General features: G+C 45.7%; 1 protein-coding gene across 1 annotated transcript in view; it reads right to left on the bottom strand.

Moving 5' to 3' along the window:
* LOC138455492 (uncharacterized) overlaps positions 1–25039 on the bottom strand; it is a 132024-nt gene that overhangs the window by 90614 nt on the left and 16371 nt on the right. Inside the window, exon 2 of the mRNA XM_069607110.1 lies at positions 20321–20734. Within this exon, the coding sequence (XP_069463211.1) occupies positions 20321–20734 (414 nt within the window). The remainder of the gene's footprint in view (positions 1–20320; positions 20735–25039) is intronic.

The raw sequence follows: 25039 nt of genomic DNA on the forward strand, positions 1-25039 counted from the left end.
CACAAACATATCTTTTTCCTTATCTCCTCTTACTCTCCATATTTTAGTTACTCCTCCCAGGTGTCCATAGTGGTTGACATGGTCTTCAAATGACCAATACATATACACACAGCTTCCTCCAGGTGTGCAGTATACCCATTTCCCGATGTAGCTCCTTGGGTTTCTTGAGTTTTCGAGCTTCACGGATGGTGGGTCCAGGTGGTTGGTGATGATCTGTTTGCGCAGTTTTTCTCTCTTTTATTATTGTGTCTGTGTGCTGGCCATCATCCGTCGGCATCAAGGGATGCATACCAACCATTGCGATCATTTCGTCTGTAGTGCGTGCTTTCCGGGCCTTCCAAAACCTTATTATGATCAGTGCAGCTCCAGCCAGTATTATGCATCCAACTATAATCTTCAGTCCGTCCGACAGCCATGACGGCATCCATGACCATAACATTGAAAACCAGCTGTCATCCTTCTTCACTCCTTTACTTTCTTCCATCATTTTGGAGTGCATCTGGGCCAGTTGTGATACTGCTTCTGTCAGTGTACCATTGTCAGCATCGTTAGCAGGAATAAATGTGCAGCATGATTGTCCTATCTTTGCACAAACTCCTCCTTCCATTGCTGTAAGGAGATCTAATACATATCTGTTCTGTAGTGCTACCATCATCACTGCTCGCAGTTCCTCTTTTATTGCGTTGAATCCATTTACTGTAGAATTAATTGTCATCATTAGCTCCCATCGGGTTATCTGGAGCCATTTTGCGTTTGCGTACGCTTGTAGTCCCGGATGTATTATTGACGAGAAGAACATTGCTGCTCTGCTGAATAGTCTGTGTTCTGGTGGGATTGAAGCGAGTGCTGTTTCCGACCTTCCCCATAGGTAATTTCCCGTCAGAGGTTCTCCTTGTCTGTTCTTTCTATTTAGGACATCGTTGTTGTTGTTTTCGTTCTCTGACCCCTTCTGAGGTTGTACAGATCTCTTCTTCCTCTTGTTTCCTTCATCCATTTTAGGGAAGTTCGCCATGTTCACATGTTTCTGGGGCACCACTAGTGATGGTACATATACCATTCCACTGAGGGGGCAGTGTGTGGTATGCCTTGTTTCCACAGGCCCAGTAATGGTCTATTAATACTGCTGTTCCTGCTCCCCCCTCAGGTAACTCTATCACGCTTGCACAGTTGGTGTTGTATCCCGCGTCCACTTCTCCTCTATGTTGGTAGCATATCTTAGGTGCAGACAGCGGCAGTATGCTCATTGGGTCTTCATCCTTCTCCATCCACATCAGCATGGGTACGTACTTGCCCCAAATCGTTCAACATCCGTTATTGTGTTCATCAATAGTTGTAATATTTTCTCTTGTTACCATGTTGCTGCCAATCACTCCTATGTCCCATTTGTTGTCCATGTACACCTTCCCTGTTATTGTTACCAGTGGTCTTTCCCAACATCCTTGTGTACCAGGAACTTCAGTGGCGTACCAGTCACATGGTAGGTATTGTAGTGTTACTTTCTTCGTTTCTCCCTTTTCAGGACAACTTGTCATGTATCTGAATGCTTCAGCATGCAAACTGCTCTTGTGGTAACTCAAATAAGTCTTGAGGAAGTTGTTTTCGTATGGATATGTGTCTCACGTTTTCCACACCAGTCTCACCACCGTCCCTTGAAATCGCCCTCTCGTTTGGAATAGTGCCAGGTATATTATACATCGTGTTGTCTTTTCATCTATTTCTGTGACAACGAATGTTCGAGAAGCGCTCATGGCGTATGGGATCAATGAGCACACGGAGCAGCTGTCTTCTGTTGTCTGCTTACCTATTTGGGTCATGTGTTGGTACCACATGTTGTTCGAGACGTGTGCTGAATCTGTTATGTAATTATCAATGCCTTTATTATCTGAGTATGTGCTGCGTTTAACTCTATTTTCCTTATGTGGAGGCTTGCTAGTACCACCTGACGTAACACCTGTTGCAGCCGTGGGTGGGGGTACATTAGGTTTGGGTGCAGCCAAAATATTGATAGCATAACTTTTCTGCCATACAGAGGCAGCCAAAAACCCGGTGATCATCAAAATCCCTATCATCTTTATTACAGAAGCTAGTCTCACCAGCATTTTGCTCTTACCTTGCTGCAGTCCGGCAGTTTATTCTTGCGACGTTAAAGTTGCCCGCCTGAAAATTCTCAATAAGCTTGTTATTAGTGTTAGTTGTTGTTTTCAAGCTCTCCCTATCAAGTAGTCGTTCAGTGCCCAGGCGAAGAGCTGTTCCCACGCCAATCTAAGCGATCTGTCTCTTAGGGCAGGCAAGTGTTGGTGAAGATGAGGCATTGATTGTTCTATGGCCAAGATAAATGCTGTGTAGTAAACACATACCCTCCTTCTTTTTAGGTACTTTGGCCTTTTTATGTGATAGACAAATTGGTGTGATAGGGCTTCAGGGTAATTATCGTCTGAGTGTAGCATCTACTCCTGGGCAATGTACGCTGTTAGTTATCTGTTTTCTCAGCAATACAATAATACGCGGTACCTGCATGTGCGAGAAAGAAAAAGAAAACATACAAGTGTTTACATGTGTATATGTGCAAGACAATGTCCTTCAATTGGGTGGTGACTGTAGTGGGTAGGAGGTTAGTGGGCAGAGGGTTTGGGGCTCAACTGGCGGAAGTCTCTTTACTCTTTGATCGTGTGACCATGGGGTGGGCGGTATGGGAATTACCAGTTTCTATTTCAGTAGTTGTCTCTGGGGATTCTGGGGGGTGGCAGGGTATGGAGACACTGAGGTCGTCAGCTGTGGTAGAAGTCTTTCTCCGTGGGTGATGCTGCCGCTGTTCTTCCAATGGCCCTGTCGGTGACGCTAGGGCGGGTCTGGAGTTTGCAGATCTTCACGTCGTGTAGGTGATTCCAAGCACGCTTATCCTGCAACTTTACTGCTCTCGTAGATACCTCCTTTACAAGGTGGGGACCAGTGAAGCGTGGGCTGTTCCACTTTCTATTGAAATTGCGGAGTAGCACGTGGTCACCTTTAGCAATTTTGCACAATTTTTCCTTTTCCAATTCTTTATCCGCGTCTTTTTGTTGATCACTCTTAGACCCGCCCCGCGTGCGCTCGAGCTGTTGAGACACAAACACTACACTAGTAATCAAAAAAGACACACATTGGTACATTTCATCACCAAGAACAGTTGCAGTGTTTTCATGGTCTGTGAATGCTCTTGATGTTGGCGTTAGAGGAAGGCGCATTTGACGTCCGGTCACCACCTCGTGAGGAGTGAGGTGGTGGTCGGAGCCTGGTCTATTCCTTAGCTCAAATAGAGCCAGCGGAAGGCAATACAACCAACTTTTCTTTGTCGTTTGCTGTATCTTTGCAATTGCCTCCTTCAATAGGCCATTCAGGCGTTCGCATAAACCGTTGGCCTGCGGGTGATATGCACACGCAAATTTATGCTTTATGTTCAATAGGGATGTGATGTGCTCGAACATTTCATTAGCGAAATGCGGGCCGTTATCCGACGGCAGTACCTCGCACACTCCCCACCTGGGGAAAACCTCCCTCACTAGAAATTTAGCTGCTCTGAATGCATCTGGATGTGAGCAGGATCCTGCCTCAATCCACCTAGAGAATGGGCATACCACTACAATCATATACCTATTTCCTTGACATACGTTGATCATATCAATGTAATCAATATGGATGTGCAGAAACGGTCCCTCTGGCCGGGGTATAGTACCTTTTATCACCTGCAGCGTGTGACCGGCCGTAAACTGTTGACATGCGAGACAGTTGCTGATAAAATTTGCCACATGGGAATTTAACTCGGGGCAGAACCAATCTTCCCTAATTCGTGCTGCAATAACTTCCTTGCCTGTATGAGCTGGTCGGTGGCATTACCATCTTTCCAGTGTTACCCTGACGCCATAGTGCGTCAGTTGGCGACATTGTACATCCTCTTTTTACCCATATTTCTTTTTCTGCCATTGGTGCAGCCGCTTGTAACTCCATTATCTGTGTGGATGGAAGATGGGTGTACCCTTCTCTCATCAACATCTCTTTAGCTATCCCCCTCCCTCTCCCTGACTCTGGGGGGTTCCATATCTCACCAAAATATGCGGCATACTTCGCATGTGCGTCTGCTGCTGCATTTCCTTTTGAGATATGATCTTCTCCGTTAGTGTGTGCGAGATATTTGACCAAAGCTAGTTCTTGGGGATCATTTATTACTTCAATTAACTCAGCTAATAAGAGAGCATGTTGCACTGGGGTGCCGTCAGCTCTCTTAAACCCTCTTCTCCTCCATTTTATCAATCCTGAGTGGACAGTAGACGTGACATATGCGCTATCAGAATATATAGTTACTCTTTTGTCAAAGCTTTCCTTCAACGCCAAGATCAGTGCAACCAATTCTGCTGCTTGAGCAGAGTAATGTTGTGGTAATTGTACACATTTCACTGCCACCCACACCAATTCCTCTGTCATTTCTACCACTACTGCCCCAGTTCTCCTTATCCCATCACTCTGGTCTATTGTTGATGACCCATCAATGAATAAAAACTCTCCTCCATTTACCGCGTCCTCTTCAACTTTTCTAGTACATGAGTACATTTCGGTAGTCTGCGTACAATCATGTGCATAGTCGCCTTCCTCAATAACTTCCGCTATAAACCTTGCAGGATTAACTGTGCTGCATCTGACAATTGATAATTCTGGTCTAGATAAGATGATCTCATAACCTGACGCCCTCTGAGTGGTTAGTGTGGATTTAGGCTTGTTCAATATTGCAAATAGTGCATGTTCCAGAAATAGTTTGGTTGGGCACCCCATTGTAATAGATGATGATTTCTCTACCGCAAAGGCAGCTGCGGCGAGACCTTGTTTGCAAGGGAAATGACCTAACATAACAGGATCCAAGTGACCGCTGTAAAATGCTACTGGTTTGTATCCCATGCTTGTTTTTTGAGCCAATACTGCTTTCATTACTGCTGAGTCGCAATGTGAAAATATAAAGAATTGTCGTTCATAATCTGGGGTGGCCAGTACCGGAGAGGTTGATATTGCGTCTTTCAGTTCATCAAAGGCCTCTTTCATTTCCATTGTCCACCCCAATCTTTTCTCCCCTTTGTTAGCTTCTCTTAATGCTTCAAGTAGGGGTCCTATGTATGAGCTGTAATCAAATACCCATGCTCTACAGTAGTTGCACAATCCCAGGAACTGTTGCAGTTCCCTCACTCTTTGTGGCAATGGCGTTTTTGATATAGCCTGTGCTCTTTGTGGTGCAATCTTTCTTCCGTGTTGGGATATCAGCTGACCAATGTATAGTACCTGTTCCTGACAGTACTGTAACTTTTCTTTGTCTACCTTGTAACCCTTTTCAGCCAATATTGTCAGCATCTCCAATGAGTCCTCCCTGCATTTTTTTTTGCTCGTGCTGCAAATTATAATATCGTCAACATACTGCAACACTGTGCTTTCCAATTCAATGTTTCCCGAGTCCATCTGTATTACTCTGTTGAAAATTGAGGGTGACTCGCAGTACCCTTGTGGTAATCTGGTGTGTTTCCATTTTGTGTTTCTGTACGTGAAGCTTGTTAGATCTTGTGAATCTGGATGTAGGGGTATTGAGAAAAAGGCATTTTTGAGGTCAATCACTGTAAATCGTGATGCCTCTGCTGGAATGCCACACAACATTGTGGCCGGGTTTGCTGCTATGGGGTATTCTGCTTCCACTATGTTGTTCAAGGGCCTGAGGTCCTGGATGAAACGCCAAGACCCTCCTTTAGCTTTGCGCACTGGATATACGGCTGTGTTACATGGTGATTCTGATGGTACCAATATGCCATTATTTATAAGGGCCGTTATTGTTTCATATATGCCCTCATCTGCCTCTTGATAGTGGGTATTGCTTCACTCTAGGGAGTATTGCACCTTTTTTCAATTTTATTCTTACTCCCCCTATACTTTTTATGCACCCCACGTCATAGGGACTAGTCGTCCATAATGATGTTGGGACTTTTGCCATATCCTCCTCAAAAAAGGGAACTGGGGTGGATGTGGGTGCTTCAAGTGCCATTGCAATTTTCTGTGCCACTTGTTTGTATGTCACTCTTAGCCATATATCTACACTCATCATAAATACCATTTCACCCTCTTCCTTTTCTTCTGAAAACAGCTCCTCGTCTGACACCTGGGTGAGCCTGCATCCCTCAGCTAGGGCTATCACTGCCCTCCATGCTCTTCCTTCCCTGTCTTGGGCATGTACTGCGATATAATCAGCAGTTGCTATAATGCTCTCCATGCTCACTGAAATCACCTTTCCTTCTGGTTCATTGGCTGGTGTTTCTGGTCTAAACAAATATGCTGTTGGCCTCCTCCAGATCTTTCCTTCTATTCCTGGCATCCAGGCGAATGCCATGTCTGTTCCGTACTGGAACAGTTCGCCATCTACTGGCTCAGCCCTAATCACTGTCTGTCCACAGTAGGCTTGCATAATTTGCCGTGCAGTGAGCATGTTTATTCCAGGTGTGGAATAAATTATGCCGTCCTCCGTAAAGGAGATGGTCATATTCAACCTGCTCATTATGTCTCTCCCAAGTATGTTTACTGGAGAGTCCCTTGAATATAGAAGCGGGACGGACATGTCATAATCCCCTATTGATAAGGGGATGTTATCAGTAAAGGGAACCAACCCCCTAGCCCCAGAGAATCCTTGTGTGTTCATGGCCTCACCTGACATCTTAAATTTACCTTCCCTTATGCAAGACCGGGTTGCCCCGGTGTCGACAGGAATGATAACTTTTTGTCACCTATCGTTACCTCTATGCGTGGTTCCTCCGCACTATTAGATGTTACCGACAGGATGGGACACACCAAGGCCGTCTGTGGGCTGTCCTATTGTGGGTATAATGATTGACCACTTCCGGTGTAAGGGTTGTGTCCCAGGACCGTCACCCTTCCCAGTTGTGTTTGCTGTAGCTGTGTATTGGTAGAGGTTATTTTATGGTCTTGAATTTGAGCGGGTTGCTGTACTTGCTGCACTTGAGGTTGTTGTGTTATCGCTACCTGTTGTTGTGGTAGTGAATATGTCTGTGGCTGTTGTTGTGTTACTAGTTGTTGCTGCACATTTCCCGGTTGCAGTGCCTGTTGTTGGTGGCCCTGCTGTTCCCTTGTAGGCCCTTGTTGTCCCTGTTCTCCCCATGCTGGTGTGCCGGGTCGCATTCTACATGTGCGTGACATGTGTCCTAGTAATCCACAAATCCAACATACCGGTGGTTCCCTGGTCTGCCATGGAAAACTCCCTGAATTGTCCTGGTATACTGGTTGCCCGGTGGGGTAGACATTTCTGAATCCTCCCCCTTGCTGTTGTGTGTTATAGCCGTATCCCCTCCCCCTCATCATTCCTCCCCTTACCCTGTTATAATTATAATATCCAGCTCCTGGTGTTGAGTATCCTCCTCCCATGTTAGTCGTGTATGGTTGGGGTGGTGGCAGCTGTTGTGCTACAATCTGTGATGATTGTATTTGGGAGGGATCTTGTGCAGCCACTACTTGTGTGGGGTTTTGGGTCATTGTTGTAGGTGTAGTTATTAGTGCACCTTCCATCGTGTATTTAGTAAGTTTTTTCTGCACCAATTTAGCCTCTTCCGCTTTTCTATCCTCTTCCTTTTGTTTCATCTTTTCTTGCCATGTCCTACAATGATGTACTATCGTCAGTTGTATTTCTGGCCATGCTTTTGCTTCCATTCCCACTACCTTCTTCAATTGTTTCTGCACTGCTTCTGGGAGCCCTTGTATTAGTATATGATAGAATATTGCTGGTGTTTTGTCCCATTGTTCTCTAGTTTCCATACGCCACTTCTCTTGAATTTCCTGGATATAATCAACAGGATCTTCATTCTCACGCATCTTGCGTGATGTAATCGCTCCTATGTCTGATGTGTCTGGGTATTGTACCCTCAGCGCTTGCCATAATGCATGTCTGCAGTTTGCGAATGGTGCCCGTCGTGTGATGTGTTTGTTATTGTGACCCCGGGAAAGCCTGCTCTTTTCCAGATGTCATCTGCCGCATCCCCCAATATTGATATTAGGAGGCCCTTTACATCTCCTACTGCTGGTTTCTGTCCTGCGGTGTGTTTTTCCATTTCATATATCCATTTTCCCGCACCTCCACTTAATGATGGGAGCCTGCACTTTATATTTTCCTTGTCTGCATGCTTCCAAGGGACGTATTGTGGTCTCACCCCTCCCCTCTCCAGAAGTGGCATTAGGTTGTGTCCTGTTTGACCCCCTGGGTTCCCCAAAGTCGAGTCTGTGTACCCCTCCTCTTCTTCCGTGTTGTCTACATCATCTGTTGTGTCCATATTTCCCTTGCTCGTAACTGTTTCTCCTCCATCTCTACCCCTTCTTTTATCATTTCCTTTATTTAATGTGGGCGTGTGTATTTGTTCTTCCTGCCTGCGTCCAGGGAGGTCTCTAAGCCTGCCTGCATAGGGTGTGTGTTCATGAGGGGCGGGTGCGGGTGTAGGTGGCCATGTTGCACGGGATGAGTGTGGGGTGGTGGAGCATGTTGGACGGGATGATGAGGGTGTAGCTGCACGTGTCTGCCTTCCCGCCATTCCTTGCTCTTCCCCCTCACTTCCCCCCAGTTCTTCCTTTCTCCTGCAGGCCCATGGTGATTCCCTGTTTGTCCGGGTGATGTACAATTTATCTAGGCTTTCCCTTTCCCTATTTCTTCCTTCCTTCTCCATTCCTTCTTCTTCCTCACTACAAAAGTCATTCAGGAGCGACAACCCCCAATCTGTCTTTTTCCCCCTAATCGTTACTGTCTTTAAGTCTATTAAATCCGTTCCTTCCGTTTCTTCTTTACCAATTGCTCCCCTTTGTGCTGATGTTGTTGCTACTTCTGTGTCTCTGCGTACATATCTCCTTACTTCACTCTCCCCTCTCCTCTCTTCTCTTCTCTTTCCCCTTCTCTTTTTTCCGCTATTTCTCTACCAATTTCCTCTCTTTTCTTTATTAATTCCTCCATTACTTCACTACTCATCTTTTCCAATATCCTTTCCTCTTCTCTCTTCCTTTCCCATCTCTCTCTTTCCCGCTCTAATATACGCTCTATCATCCTCCCTTCTTCGTATTTCTTTGTCGTTTCTGATAGTATTCTCCTCTTCCATATTTCCATTTCTTTTTCTTTCTCTTCTTCCTCTCTTTTCTTGTCACGCAGTGGTGCTCTGGATACCCTTTCTGCTACTGCCTTTACCCTTTCGGCTTCTCTCTTTTGCTCCTCAGTTTGTTCCCTCATTTTTTCCAACTCATTCTTACTTTCTTTCATTTCCCGTGCTCTCTCTCTTTCCTCTCTCTCAAGCTGCTTGATCAGGGCATTTTGCTCATCCCTTAACTCTGCTAATCGTTCCTCCAGAATCTCTTCCTTTTGTCGTGACAGCTCTTCCTCCTTTCTTTTTCCCCCTTCCCCTTTCATTTCGCTCTGCCATTATCCTCGTCCATTTTCCTTACTACCTCCTTCTCTTCTCCCGTTAATGAACCTCGTAATTTTAATAATACCTGCGCAGCTACCCACTCATCATGTCCTATTGCTGCGATTTGTTCTTCGCTAGTCCTCCCCTCCCCTGCTGGCATCTTCGTATAAGTTGATCCCGTCGTACTAGTCTGCTCCCCTCCCATGTGGCCACCTGTAGCTGTATATGGTGGCGGGCTGTATGCCGGGTTCGAGTACCCCTCAGCCGCCCGTAATTGTTCTCTCACTATTTCTCGTAGTTCCGTTAAAGGATATAACCCCCCCTTCCTCTTTTTTCACTACCTTCGCTAGGGGCATATCGTCGCTCTGTTCCTTTTTTATTTCTTTTTCGTTTATGTTGTTACTCTTTTCTCCTCCCTCTTGTCCGTTCCCTGTGTTCTTTGTGCCTTCACTCTCTTTTTCCCCATTCTCGTCTTCCTCCTTAATCTTCTTTTCTTCCGTTGTTTCCCCCATAGTGAACATTCCGTTTGGTCCTGGTCGGGACCCCTGGAACATCCTCCATAAGTTAAACACCTCCACGTGGTGTGTCAACTTCTTCCCCTTGTATGTGTTATGCAGATGGGTTAATAGTGAGTGTTGGGTATATGGATCGAAACTGCCATTAGGCGGCCATGGTGTCGTCATTTTGTTGTCTGTCCCCTGTGTCCATTCTATGCTGTATTTGATCAGTTTCTCCCTCTGGGGTGACAGTGTTTTACATATATGCTGAAGCGGGGTAGTGAGGTGTTCCCCCACCCTCCTGATCCTGTCCCGTATGACATAGTAGCACTTCAATTGTTATCCTCCCTCTATATGGTAGCGGTTATCTTGCTATTAGCGTACGCTATACAATTTCAGATCTTTACCTGGCCCCGTAATTTTGGGGACTTGCGATTGTCCGCTAAAACAAAATAGTAAAATATAGCATTTGTATATTCTTTTCTTTCTTTTCTTCCTTCACCGAACACCGTTACGGCCCCCTACGGCCGAGGCGCACGTAGCCCCCTGCGGCTGCGTGCCCTGTGTGACATTCTTATACAGCCATCCCACTTTATTTTACCCCTCCTCCTCTTTCTTCACTTGTCGTGGCCGGCGTTCTCCGTGCGCGGCCACGTCCCCCTTTTCACCTTGCCCCGATCTACTTGTTACCGTTTATCTCCGTCTCCACTCCCTTACCATTATTCTCTTCCCCACCACTCTTCAAAAAATGACTTGTGTTCGAGATATCCTATGAAAGCCCTACTGGTGACGTCACCGACCTCTTCCAAAACTACTGGTAAGTTCTTTACATGTTTTAAAAAGTTTGAAATAAGTTTGCAATCTACCCCCGTTAACTCCACAGCTGTCCTCTTCTCACGCCTGGAACAAGGTAATCAACAATATAATCAGACTGCGCACGCTGCGTCGCCTCACGTGTGATACGCCCCTCGACAGGAGGGCTTAACCAGCCAATTATCTTCCGTGTTAGGCAACCAGCTAGCTACCGCCTACAGGGAAAAGTCATCTATCTATCAAGTTTCCTGCTCGATCAATAGGGATCCTCATCTACTCATTGATCAATAATCACCAAATCGTAGGAAACCGCACACACACGCCCTTACAGGTGGTCGCGACTTAGGCCAATCAGTGTCTACGAGCAGCTGCACGTGATGTTTTCGTGCTCCGCCCCCTCCTCTTCCGTAACGTAGCGGACTGCTCTCGCACTTGTCCAGCTACCATTCACTTCACCGTCAACACTAATTTATCAAACCTTCGCCGCGCACCTGTAGAACACCTCCCACCTCCCGTATTCTATTCCTCCCCCCTCCCTCACAATTTCACATTGCTTGTTGGGCATGGCATACTCACCAAGTTCTCTTGATGCGGGGCCGCTCGACTGCGTGCACCCCTCCAAGCGGCTCGCCACCTCCCCTCGTCTGGACCACGTCTGGACACTCGCCAACCGCGGGCGGGATACTCAACCGGCTCCCGAAGGCCAATATTCGGATTGCGCTGTCCGGTCTTCTTGCAGTTCCGCGATGGTCCTGTAGTCCTCAAAAGGGGGCAGAGGGGGCCGCGCCGCCGGGCCTCCTCGCAACGAGAGCACTCGGAAAAATAAAATAAAAGCAGATCTTAAACAGATCTCAGCGGTGCCTCCAACTTGTCGGGGGGAAATTCTCGCGGGGTCAGCTGGCCCGTCCGCGGACCTCCGGGCGGGGAGGCCCCAACTTCTCCCGCATATCCCAAAAATGAGTATGAGACACACACAAGAAGCAAGGTGGTTCTGCTGTTTATTAAACAACGGCAGGGATGGGTCTAGGATCGTACGCGTCCGTCCTGACTCTCGAAATTCGTGGGGCTCGCAGGCCCTTTTTGCCTCAGTATGACGCGCTACTTGCGTCACCTGGGAAAGTTAGTAAAAAACCTATCGCCACTCTGGATTGGTTCCTCGAGTGGTAGGGTTAGTATAGCACACGTATAGAGGAGATTGTTAGTGGTTAAGGGTCAGTCAGGTTGTATACTTGGGTTGTCCCTTCTATTAGATACATGAACATTTTTACACGAAGACCCCTGGTGATTGGCTAATGTTAATGGCGTCAGTGATGAGTGCCCCATGTTCTGATTGGTCCACTCCCGAGCCCCCCAGCCTGGGACCATCGTTGTTCCCAGCTCGCGGTGTACCTGTCATTTGCAACAATATGTAACTATGTGTTTGTGCAGACAATGCGTGAATTTGCTCATATGCTTGAGAGCAGACTATTCCCACCGCCGTAGGTGTCCATTGGGTCATTTCATTGTTGCAGCCTGAGTCTCAGAACGTGGGACCCAGGCGACTTCTCCCTCCTGGGTCTGGCACCCTGTCATGTTCGGCTTGGTCACTTGAGGAGAGACCGTGGTTGAGGCAGAATTCTGCACATTTAAAATTGTATTTGCCTCTGCGTGCCTGGCTTAGTTTGCAGGTGTGACCTTGGCTTCGGCTTGTGGCATGCGAGTTGCAACATTGCCCCCTTGGCTGTCAGTTCTCGCTGGGCTCATTCTGCAGGGTCAGCAATTGTACTCTTGTTCGTTCAATGTTCGTGGAGGCTCTTGTTTGCGGCCTACTTGGGCCTGGTGCATAGGTGGGGATGTTTGATGCACGGCACTTTATGTTACGGTATCATATTGCTTTATATCCAGTGTCATGTCTTCGTTGCATTTTTCATCACAATGCATGGGTTAGGAGAAGCGTCAGCATGCATTTTAGAGGAGTGCTTTGTGCGTCTTGCGTTTCTGCATTTTGAAAACCCTATGTGAAAAATAATAAAGATGTGCGTCAGTGGGTGTGTCCGTCACCTACGTCATAGCACTGAGTATGTTCTTCGTGTGGATTGGTGTGGGAGTGTCCAGTGTGCATGGTTGCACGGGTGTTCTGACCGTTAGCTAGGTCGTCATGGCATCTCTAACGATGTGTTTATTTACTGTTGAATGGTTCAGTCGAGTTCATCCATGCCGCAGGTGTCGGCTTGGGCAGGGCAGGCTGGTGGGCACATCCGTATGTTCCTGTACCAGGGTATTTGGTCGTCTGGTAGATAGGCAAATTCTTCTCGTGGCGGGTGTCTGGGCCGCGATCCTCTAGGCCAGGGACGTGAGGGGATTGGGGGGGGGGGAGTCTTTTGTCCCATTCTCCCACTTCACCACATATACACAAACAGTATAAGCTGTATAGTTTCTTCTGTGAGGATTTGGAGAAACATACAATGCTTTATATACACGGTTGTTAAATGGCATATTTGTTGATGTTAAAAATTGCAAAAAAACATGCCTACAAATAGTGTCAGAAGGATGCGAACCAGAGCGCGGAAAGGACCTGTACTGGACACAAACCAGTGGAATCTACGGGGGGGGGGGGGTCGCTCAGTCCCAGAGGTGTTTCCACTCTACGGTGATATTAAGTCCAGTTCTTACTGTGTCCAGTCTGTGGACCCATTTCTGTTCAAGCCTAGTGAGCCCTAGATTGATATCCCCTCCTCTTCTTTGTTGTTGTTGTAAGATGGTCCAGGTAAGTTGCTCATTGGTGTGGCCTTTTTTGCTGTAATGCTCCACTAGTGGTTTATTCTGTATGGAGTTCTTGATGCACGATCGATTGAATTATTGTACTTTTCTGTCCACTGTTATTTGTTTGAATTTGGTGATCTCCTCTTCTAGTTTTTCCAGTTTCTTCTTGGCTTCTATTATGGTTTTGTCGTTATTAAATTTTTCTTCGAGCGTAGCAAGTTCTTCTCCTTGTTTTTTACATTCCTCTTGGGCCGTGTCGATAATGAGTATAATCCAGTCACGACTGCATTTGTTACCAACCCCACTGAAGTTAACTTTGAATTTAGGGTTGTCGGTAAATACCCTGGGAATGTTCTTCACTTGAAGTCCTTCTGGTATAATACCCGCTTTTAAACACTCAAGCATAAAGGTGCCGTGCATTTCTGTGCAGATGAGTTTCTTCTTTTTTTGTTGGAGGATGTCAAGGTCATCTTTATTCGCACTTTGTGCAATCGCACCACCTTCGGCTCCTAAGGATGAGGTGGTGCCCAATAGTTTTCTGAAATATTCGTCTGAGTATGATACAACGTTCACTTTTTCCATTCTATATGGAATGGCAGTGTGGTGGTTTGATGACACACAGCGGGATACTTGTTAGCCCTACAACCACGGGTTGTGCTAATTCAAGAGTATAATCCCAAAAAATCCATCAAAATGGCCCGCAAAAGGGCAGCCAACACCGACCCCACTATCTGTCTGACAACCAGCACCAAGGAACCCATAGACCGGACGGTCTGTGTCACCACGTTTAACCTTATCAGCAACTTGTTAAAAACCACCATAAACAAGCATTGGCACCTGATAAACAAAAGGCACCCTGGGCAAGAAAACCTTTGTTTGCTTTTAAAAAGAACAGGAACCTTAGAGATATGCTGGTACATACATTTCTCGAACCGGAAAAAACAACAAGACACACTATGGGGCCTACCGCCCATAGTAGGACATTACTCATGTGCAAAGTGCGTCGCATGTCGCTACACCAAGACATTCACGCACAAAAATTTAATCCGGACAATGCAAAGCCATACGAACTGCGAGAGCAAAAACGTAATCTATGTGATAAAGTGTCCATGCGAGCTCATTTACATTGGGAAAACAACCAGACCCATTAAACAAAGGGTAAGTGAGCATCGATCGTGCATCAAGAACTCCATACAGGATAAACCACTAGTGGAGCATTACAGCAAAAAAGGCCACACCAATGAGCAACTTACCTGGACCATCTTACAACAACAACAAAGAAGAGGAGGGGATATCAAGCTAGCGCTCACTAGGCTTGAACAGAAATGGGTCCACAGACTGGACACAGTAAGAACTCGACTTCATATCACCGTAGAGTGGAAACACTTCTGGGACTGAGCGACCCCCCGTAGATTCCACTGGTTTGTGTCCAGTACAGGTCCTTTCCGCGCTCTGGTTCACATCCTGCTGTCCTCCTTCTGACTCTATTTGTAGGCATGTTTTTTTTGCAATTTTTAACATCAACATATATGCCATTTAACAACCGTGTATATAAAGCATTGTATATTTCTCCAAATCCTGATGTTTCACATTAATCACAGAAGAAACTATACAGCTTATACTGTTTGTGTATATGTGGATTTCCCCACACAATCCGTCTGACATTTTTACCAGGACCACATTACTGAGCGTTGTTTTTGTTATGTATATCGAGCCTTCATCATACAACATTGTGTCTACCTCCCAAGGACAGGCATGTGCACATTCAGGACCTTTATGACACCATGTTAATCTCAAACATGTCTCTCACGTTTGATTTACTTAATTTCCTCTCAAGCCATCAGCATTTCATAGTGTGCAATAATCTGCAGCAGTTTTCTCCCTGCCGCACTCCCGTTGTACCGAGTCCACAATAGTCCAGCCCTTATTTTAAGTCATCCATGATAGGAACGTTCTGTGCCCCCTCGAGAGCTCACACATACGGGTCATATCTGTTGCTTGTCATGCCTCCTCACTATTGGCCGAATGTTGAACACCAATAACCACGGCCGTTACTCAATCCTATCTTTGCCCTAACCCACTCTCCATTGGGTACCCCATCGGCTGGCCAGCCCGGCTGGGCTGTGCTCTTAACCTATGGTATCTGCACTCCTCGGTAGCATCCATTACCGTGAGGAGCGCAGACACTTCTACAACAGGCTTCGGTAAGTCACATTGCTAAATTATGCTCTTTTCCTCATTTTGACAGTTCGGAACAGACAGCCTAGGTACCTCCAGCATTTCCCACCTGATGCACTGTCCCTTTATAGTCTAACTCGTGCACTGTAGAGACTTTTAGTCCACTTTTAGACATCTTTTAAACGCGCATGGCAGCATCATTCTTGTAAAAAGATTGGAAAACGTTGTGTGTCTAAAAACACGGCGCTGGCAGCATTTAGCTTCCACCCTGATCCAGCACTAGTACTCCTTTAGCAATGTCAAGTCACGGCATAAAAACTGCTACAGCAAAACATTTTTTATTTTTTTTGGACTTTGCACCCACCACAAAATCGTATTGCAATCTCCTCTTGCATGCTCGTGTCACTTTTAATCACAGTAAACTGCGTTTTACAGTCTATAGTTCACCATGGCGTTTAAACTTAATTCCTGCCACCGACAGGATACCAAAATGATAGCCTTTACCCGATGGCTTTGTTTACAAACACCACTCTCACAAGACACCCACACCACCGGTGTCCATCATTCCGGGTCCAATACTCACCACTCCAACACATCCCATGCTGGATGTACATGGGCCTTGTGTTTTGCTTGAAATACACGGTATCCCCCACACGTGGAGATAACGGTATACTTACCTTTGTTCCTACAGCTCCCAGAGACCATAGGCTTTAATAAGTAGCCTGAGTGACCCGATTCACACGAGTCCTCTCATGTCCCCAAGAGTCCGGCAACCATAACAGGACTCTAGCACAGCGTCCCCGCTGCACCACAGCAGACGGTAAGCTGTTCTATTGTAATACACTTAGAGTGTATTTTTAGGCACTAATCAGCCGTTATTTATTAATACGTAAATGAAACCTCAACTACTTGAGATCCTGACAGCTCTCCCCATCCCTCACAGATTTCCTTTACGGACAGAACCTTTATTAAGAGACCATCCTGATGAAGGCCACTACAACCTCGGGCCTAATCCCAGCCCAGCTTGGCCGAAACACCGTTGTGTCGATTTTCTGTGGCACAACCCCTGTGTATATGTGTTTGTAGAATAGTGTTGTGTTCACCATTGTTGTTCTAGTACCCCCGGACCTATCACAGTCCTGGGCAGCACACTGTTGACACCCTCTGTCATCACCTACCTGTACTGTATACTCGTGCATCACTGTGAAAATTGTTCCTCCGCAAGAAAAGAGGACGATACTCGCTTGTATTTCGCAAAAAAAGAAAAATCTGTCCACCTAACCTTTCGTGCTTATCGAAAGTTTAGTAAATGTTTAAAAATACTCATCTGTGCAAAATCTTTTTGAAGGCAAAATAAAATCGCTTCAAAAACTTGACAGCTGCTTTCGGATCTCTCACCCTGATTTCTATCTATTTACCTACAAGTACCCTCCTGGGCATATCAGGACTTCGCCAGGCGCCCTTTACATACTCTTGAATCAGTTCCACTTCAAGGCACCATTTTCCTCTGATTCAGACATATTACGGTGGGCCCAGAAATCAGTCACCATTCCATCATTTGGATAGAAGACCCTTATGCGAATATTGATTAAGTTACGGTCTGTTTAGAAGGAAAGTTGTAGGGATAGAAAAATCAGGTTAGGATAGGTTTTACCTGGACAGCGGACATGGACTATTATTTTAAGACATCCTGAGGAGCACCCTTTTGACTCCTCCTTTACGTAGGGCTGAGAAGTGTAAGGATAGAATAGGCAGGGTGTAAAAGGTGTTCTACCATAGCCACTGACTAGAGAAATTTGATTCTTGGTGAGCGATGTGAATGTAAAGAAATGAGGTTGCAGGTAACTTTAGGGCTGGTCAGTAGCTGGACACCTGCATTTTTGCACCCTAGTATGGGTTTTTGTGCTCAAGTAAAAGTCACCTTGGCCTTGCACCCCAATTAATTTGTTGGTTTGATGTTTGAAAGATTCTAATGTTTGGGTGACAGATGCCCCTAGTTTGCAGGAAGTACGTGGAGGGTGATTGCTATGGTGTACAGAAAATGAATTGCGTTTTTGGTAATCACTTGCCAGTCAGGTTTTGGATGGAGGAGTAATCCTGTTGATAGATATGTTGATTGTCCATCAGTACCATATGGTATAGTGAATTGTTAATCTGATACGGGGCCAGGGGGTTCATGTTTGACCTGGAATCTTCATGGCTTGTGCACTGGAGTAATGAGAGGGATAGCATTCCAGTTCATCACCAGGCACACCTGTCTTTGTATTGCTGCAAGAGACATACCAGAGTGTTACTGAATGTATTGCTTTTGCCATCTAATTACAACATCTCAATTCATGCTGGGTTCAACAGAGGCGTGATGCTTAGGTTGAAGAAATCGATCCCACTAAAACTAATAAACGTTGAAAGGAATTACAGAGGGAGATATGTGCTGAACACAAGGGAATTCCGGGGGCAGATTATTGGAATTATTTGCATTTATGCACCTCTACCTCTGGGTATGGATTTATGGCAAGATATTCAAGATTTGCCAAAGAAATATGTGGTGGATTTATGGAGCCTAGGTGGGGCTTTTAATGACTTAATATACCTGAACTCAGATAATTCTGAAAAGGGTAGAGGAACTTTGGCAGGAAGCAAAAGACTGTTTTACATGGGCGATGGGCCTGCCTGATGTACGGAGAACCTTACATCCCTGCTAAAAAGGGTTCTCATTCCATTCAGGTGCCCACCCTTCCATGTCCGATTTGATCTTTTTTTATCCCAAAGGGCGAGATGCATAGGGCCTCCAACATTGGAGTTATCCCTCGTGGAATTTCTGCCTTTTCAGTCTTATAGACAATTAGCTGGAAAGGCCAGAGCTACCGAGGTAGATGATTTCTTAATCCATATTATTTAGGATTCTTAGATATTGGTTCACAGGTTAGATAAGAAAATGTCTGAATATTTTGAGATAAATACAGCAGGGGTTGATGATCCTTGAATCCTGTGGGAGGGATAGAAAGGTGCGCTGAGGGGCAAGGCTATCTATTCTCAAGGCACGAGCAAAGGATAAAGGCTAATACTCTTGTGAATCTGGTAGGGGATCTTGGGAAGCAGGTGGGGGAATTTGTTGAGCCACGCACCAGAGATCCAGAGGGCTCCATTAAAGGAGAAAGAACACTAGCATAACTGCACCACTGTTTTCGCTCGACATTGATACTGGGATTTGAGAGGAAGAATTAACAAGGTGGAGGAGGATACTGGGAAAATGCTGGCATGGCTTGAAAAGAGGGAAGGCTTCGCTGCACACTTAGGAACTTCACTGTGATAAAGTGTCAGAAGGTATGGATATAGTAAATGTATTTGCAGGGTATTATGAACATTTATTCTGGGTCGAGGGCGATGAAACAAGATTGGATAGCAAGAAATGTTTAAGGGCATTTCTCTGCAACAGTGAACCGTGCAACAAAGTGATGAATTGGATAAGGAGAACACCAAAGAGGAGGTTGCAGTTTTAATTTCAGAGCGCCAATCCAAAGAAACAAAATAAAAATAAAACATCATTGTTACCCAATATAAATTTGGAAAGGTTTGGGAGAGCAGGTCAGCAAACAAAGGTTGCGGATGTTTTAGCAAGCCGGGGAAAAAGGAGAGTTGTCTCCCGATTTGAGGCAGGCGAAGGAAGTCGTTATTTCTAAGCAAGATAAGCTCCTGCTGATTGTACTTCATACAGGCCGATTTCCCAGAGTCCAAGCTATTTTAAAAATAATTTCCAGAAGGATGCGGACAGCGATATCCAATTTGGTGTACCCAGACCTGTGTGGGTTCCTCCAGAACAGAGAAACTGCAAGGAAGATTAGAAGGCTGCACATGGCCATCGACAGGGCTTCTGAGATCCAAACTCTCTTGGGTATTTTAGCCATGGATTTGGAAAAAGCTTTTGGATATAAAAGATGGGCTTTGGAGGCATTTTATGGCATGGGTGAAGCTATACACCAAACCTATGGCCACAGTGCAAGGGAACGGGTAGTGTGCTTGTTCTTTTCTTCTTCGGAGTCGAACGAGACAGAGCTGCCATCTGTCCTCATTACTATTTATTATAGCGTTCGAACCTCTAGCTGCTTAGCTTAGGACAGACCACTTGTAGAACGGTGATGGGTGGAAGGTTTTGAATAAATCTGAACCACTGCCACTGCTCTGGGCAACCTTCCACAGAGAACCTAAACCATAATCATGATTGCTAATGATAGTCTGTGGGGGTTCGCAGAGCAGAGGTAATGTGGTCGATGCACTAGATTTGTGCCATCGCCCAGACAACTGTGTTCTGCTCTACCTGGAGTCAAGCCAGGCATGCTCATGTAGATGGTGTTCAGTAATCGCGGCTTGAGACTACTATGGCTTCTGCAGTAGTTGCAAGATGCCCTTGACCAACATAGAGCTAGATGTGGCAAGAACAGACCCGAGAGAAACAATCCACTAAATGTTATAAGTGACAACTAAATGTGAACAGTAAAATTTATACAACATTAAGTGTTTGTGCACATGTCTAATTACCTTTAGTTTATGACTGGGACCGACAACTAGCATCAGCTGGTCTAAAGAGCACAGCAGCAAACACAACCTCAAACAGTGCATTGGCTTGGTAGAGTGTTACCTTACCCATGCTGGAAACACTGGGAGATGAGGAGAGAGATGCTGGTCTCCGAGATGCACCAATTCCGGATTCGGATATGGAGTTGGATGTCAGTGACCCCAGTCTTTTTAAGTATTGATAGTCTTCTGGAACCCTACTGAAGTTACCAGTCTGAATTTCCAGGTTAGGGAGAGCAAAGGTATCCAGCCCATGTCCACTGGCAAAAACTGTGCTGGAAGGCAGGACCACCCCATTTACATAGTTCTCCATGGAGGCCTTCTCTGGCTCCAAAACAGCAGATTGCGTCGTGGCATCTGTGAACTCATCCGTGGAAAAGTCCATTTTTTCTTGCAGATTGCTCCGTGACACTGCACAGATGCCAGCTGTGTCTACGGAGGTCCAACTTCCTTGCAAATCCGAGGAGGAATCTGCCCTGACATCTGCGAGAGAGAAGACACAATGTGTAAACACAGAAATCATGTACTTTTAAAATTCTCCCCACTTAATTAAAACAGTGCCAAACATGAGATCAGAGGAGCGGCTTAGTTTTGGGGGCAGTCAACCATTGGACAGTGAGGCTAGCAACCTTGAAGTATTGACCATACCCAGGTGCCAATGGCGAGGTCAGCAAGCTACAGTACATTTTTTTATTCCATTTCCTACTGTGTTAAGCTGAGCCCTCTTGACATCAGGCACCCACAAGTAAGACCCAAGCAGCACAGATCTCAGCGAAAGCAGCATATGTCCAGGGATAGCTTCAGGTCTTGCCATTCGATTTGTTCCCATTCCTACACCATTATACATGTGGTCTTGTGGTTAATGTGCAAACAAGATGTGTGTGAAGTGCCACACTCCAGAAATAAAACTAGGGATGCATGGGCTACACAGACACGACAACCTGAATCTAGGCTCTGGTTTAATATGTACCAGTTCCTTCCAGAAGTCTACCAAACTTCTATGCAGATAGGCGAGCGGATTAGACAGGACTTACAGCCGTACATCCACTGAAGGACAACTGTGTGAATGTAAAGAATTGCTACTATTGAATAAGTGAACACACAGACAACTATGAGCCCCTCCTTGCCGTGTGGTCGAATGCATTCAACAGATATGCCGCAACTAGCGATACTACCCTCTTCCATTCTTATCCACACTAACATGGGTCCGGTTTACATCTCTTAACCCATATATATCTTCATCAATAAGAGCTCCCATTCATTGAAAGTATCATTCAATAGCACTGTTATCTGACCCCAGCTGAAGAATCTAACTAACGTCCAGTGTCGCTTGACATGGGATGGCTGCACCATGTTCTAAATCCCTGCCATCCGTCACGCAGCTACTTCAATCTCCTTTCTTTACCTTGCTGGCTTTGTTCTAAACAAAGATGATAGCCTTCCAAATTCAAAGGTTTGCATCGCAGCCACCATCCACTCCCAGTAGATGGAGTAAAATGCTTTGGTGGCGTCAAGTCAAGTGACGCCACCACCATAGGGGACACGCTGGAGTTGGTCTGATCAATAATGCGTGGAGTAGACGCAGATTCGTGGAAGTATTGTGTCCAGGGCCAAACCCTGTCTGGTCCCTGTGGATTAGGGAGGCAATCACTTTCCTAAACAAGCAAGCAGTGCAGTTAGAATCTTGAAATCCTGGTTCAACATGGCTAAGGGACGATATGAATCGCACAGTTCATCTGGTTTCCCTGGTTTGCGTATGGGTACTACCACTGCCTCCCTCATGCTGGCGGGGAGCTTACGTTCCTCATAGGCTTCCTCGTTTACTTTCCGAGCCCGGCGTCTTCCTGATGGGAAGGGACCTAATCACCTCACTCAGTTCCTCCTCCGTTATTGGCGACTCCAGGGAAGCAACCTGCTCTGCAGTCATTCTTGGGAGCTTAATCTGGGAGAAGGCCTCGTGCAGCTCCTCTGGACCTACTGGTGTTGCATGTTCGTATAGAGTCCTATAAAATGTACTAAAGGCACTGTTTATTTCCCCATGTGACCTCCAGAGTTCCCCACACTCATCTCTGATCTGTTTTTATCAGCTTTCGGTGGTGCTCAGCTCTACATAGCCATGATAAGTCTCCCCGACTTATCCCCTTCTGCATGTTTACATGCTATATGGGTTGCATAGTCAAACTGCCCGAGTCTCTCCTATGTTTCTTCACATTGGCCACGTAGGGTATACAATTCCCTCTTATCTTCCACTGTCTTGGCCTCATTCGCTTCTGCAACACAGATTTTACCCTCAGTACATCCCAAGTCCTCCTCCACTATTTCCCCTGCATCCGCCATTACCTCCCACCCTCGTAACCACCTTCATCGTTTCCCATATTATGCTCCAACTGTCCACGCTATCCACATTCGTCTCCAGGAAGTCTACCAGGACTTCTCCCAGCTGGTCACTGAATATTCCATCCTGGAGCGTCTCAGCTGACGGGCACCATGACGGAATTGGAGGCCGGGCACCTCAGAGGGCCCAGTTCGCCAAAAGCAGGGAGTGGTCGGAGATGGCGAGTCCCATGTATGTAGCATCTGTGAAATCAGCTAGGTGCTCAACTCCAACCAGTATATAATCTATGCAGGTATAAAGCTTTTGCTGAGCCGAATAGTGGCAGAACCCTCTACCATCCTTGTTATGCTCCCTCCATATATCTGCCAATGCAAAGTCAGTAATGATCTCATTCAAAGCCTCGGACGCTGACATCAATCCGGGATGCAATGAGTCAGATCAAGGATTGGGTTCCTCAAACAATTAAAGTCTCCTCCCCAGAGAAAGAAGGCCTCCCTCAGATGGGCTAGTTTAAGTTTCAAAGGCCGGGGAAGGTAGGTATTGCATGGTTGGGGCAGTACGAGTTCACTATACATACCTCTTGGTGGCCTATGTGCCCATGCACTATCACGCATCTGACCTCACTATCCATGTCAGTACTTATATGTCGAAAAGGGATCTGTGCATCAATCCCCACAAAAAGTCCTCTAGCGAATTTAAAGTAGGTAGAGCTGTATCCTCTTATCCCCCCCCTATCGGAAATTCCTGGTCAGCTGGGAGAAGGTGTATCTCCTGTAATAGAGCAATAAATCTCCCTGACTTAAGAGTCTTTAATGTGTACAGTTGTTCAATGCTGTAGAAAAGTATAATACCAATAATATATTTGAGCATTTCACGATCCATGCCATCTATATGATTTCATACCCTTCTCACAGTCCAGAATTAATAGCAATGAAGGTTGGGGTTCTGGGCCCGTTACAAACTGAGCGAGCGGAGTCTTGCGTATGCAATTTCCGAGATGTTAGGAACGAGTTAACAGAGAATGTGCTTAGAGTATTAGGCAATTCAACCACTCTTCGTAGAAGTGTGGTCTGCTCAAAGCTAGTGCAGCTAGAGCGAGTTTAGACTTGTGTAGAGTCTCTGAAGGTCAGTAACGAGTGAACTTTCACTTTGACTGTAGGCATTGCAGCCACGTAACCTGGTTGTTGTCATCGTTATGCAGTACACATTGAAGGAGACCAGATCCTGCTCTCTCGTTTCCATGGGAGGGTGGGACGCGAAGTGCCGCCACATCAACACGTAAGCAACAGCATAAACATTCCGCTGTGATGCGTGCCTTCGCGGGTAGCATCGGCTGCGGTGAGAAAGCACAAGCCATCCTTGGTAAGTACCATGGAATAGTGGAGTATCGGTTACCGACACACGAGAAATGTAAAGTTTAATGCAGATACGTTTCATTAACTTAATCCCACAGACTTTGGAACAATTCTGATGAGACTGAACAGTTGAACTAAGGTAATGTAGCGAGGAAAGGGGAGGCTGATGGTAAGGTAAACGGCATAGATACTAACAGCCCTCCAGAGAAGGTGTGCAATGGGCCTTTTTACGCATGCAATTATAGCCAATACAGACCATTTCATTTTCTACTGCGTACCATGTACGCTGTATTTATTCATTTAAAAAAACATACGTTCCACCACTAGATGGCACTGTAGTGTTTCTTTTGTCAGCAGCATAGCCTTTCTTATGCATGATCGTGAATTTCCAACTGAAAGACCACGAATCCCCTTGCAAACCTGCGACAGTTAAAGCGAGAAACACAATAAAGCATGCACCAATTTAAAATGTGTTAATACCCATAACGTCTAATAGCTTGATATGCTAAAAAGTAAAGTTTGCTTTGATGTCCTTAGTTGAATTTTCTTTACCCATACATAACACGCTGGAGGTTTGTGACAAATCTCCAAACCTAAGTGAGTTTATGGCACAACTTATTTTTTGTGTGTTTTTATAGCGTTGAAAATAAAGGGGGTAAATCAGGCTGTTTTGCCTTTTGCATCTAATAAAAAGGTACAGTTATATTATTTTGGCCCAACATGCTGCTCTAAGGATTTACATGTTATCATGATGCTTTACTATGCAATTTGTTTATTTTGCAAGTAAACTCTATAGGACAGTATTATTGTGGCTCTTGACACCCAAAACCTACATTTTTGTTCCAAGTAAAGCGTGGAAGAAGGTGGCCGTGCCCAAATTGAAAGAGTGGGTTAAAATCCCTGCTTCGCGGTTTAGCGCAAGTGTGTGATCCTGGGCAAATAATGTAAATCTCACCCTGACTTCAATTGCAAAAATTGGAGTGTTTAAAAATGATTAAGTTTACACCCTTACAATAGGACAGATTTACTAAGTGTAGGGACACACTGCTGTACCCTGGTGATCCTCTGCCACTGGTTCCAATACTGGTGCATAGAACT

The sequence above is a fragment of the Ambystoma mexicanum genome, chromosome 1p, assembly GCF_040938575.1.
Source record: "Ambystoma mexicanum isolate Mex_15411 chromosome 1p, UKY_AmexF1_1, whole genome shotgun sequence".
NCBI lineage: Eukaryota > Metazoa > Chordata > Amphibia > Caudata > Ambystomatidae > Ambystoma > Ambystoma mexicanum.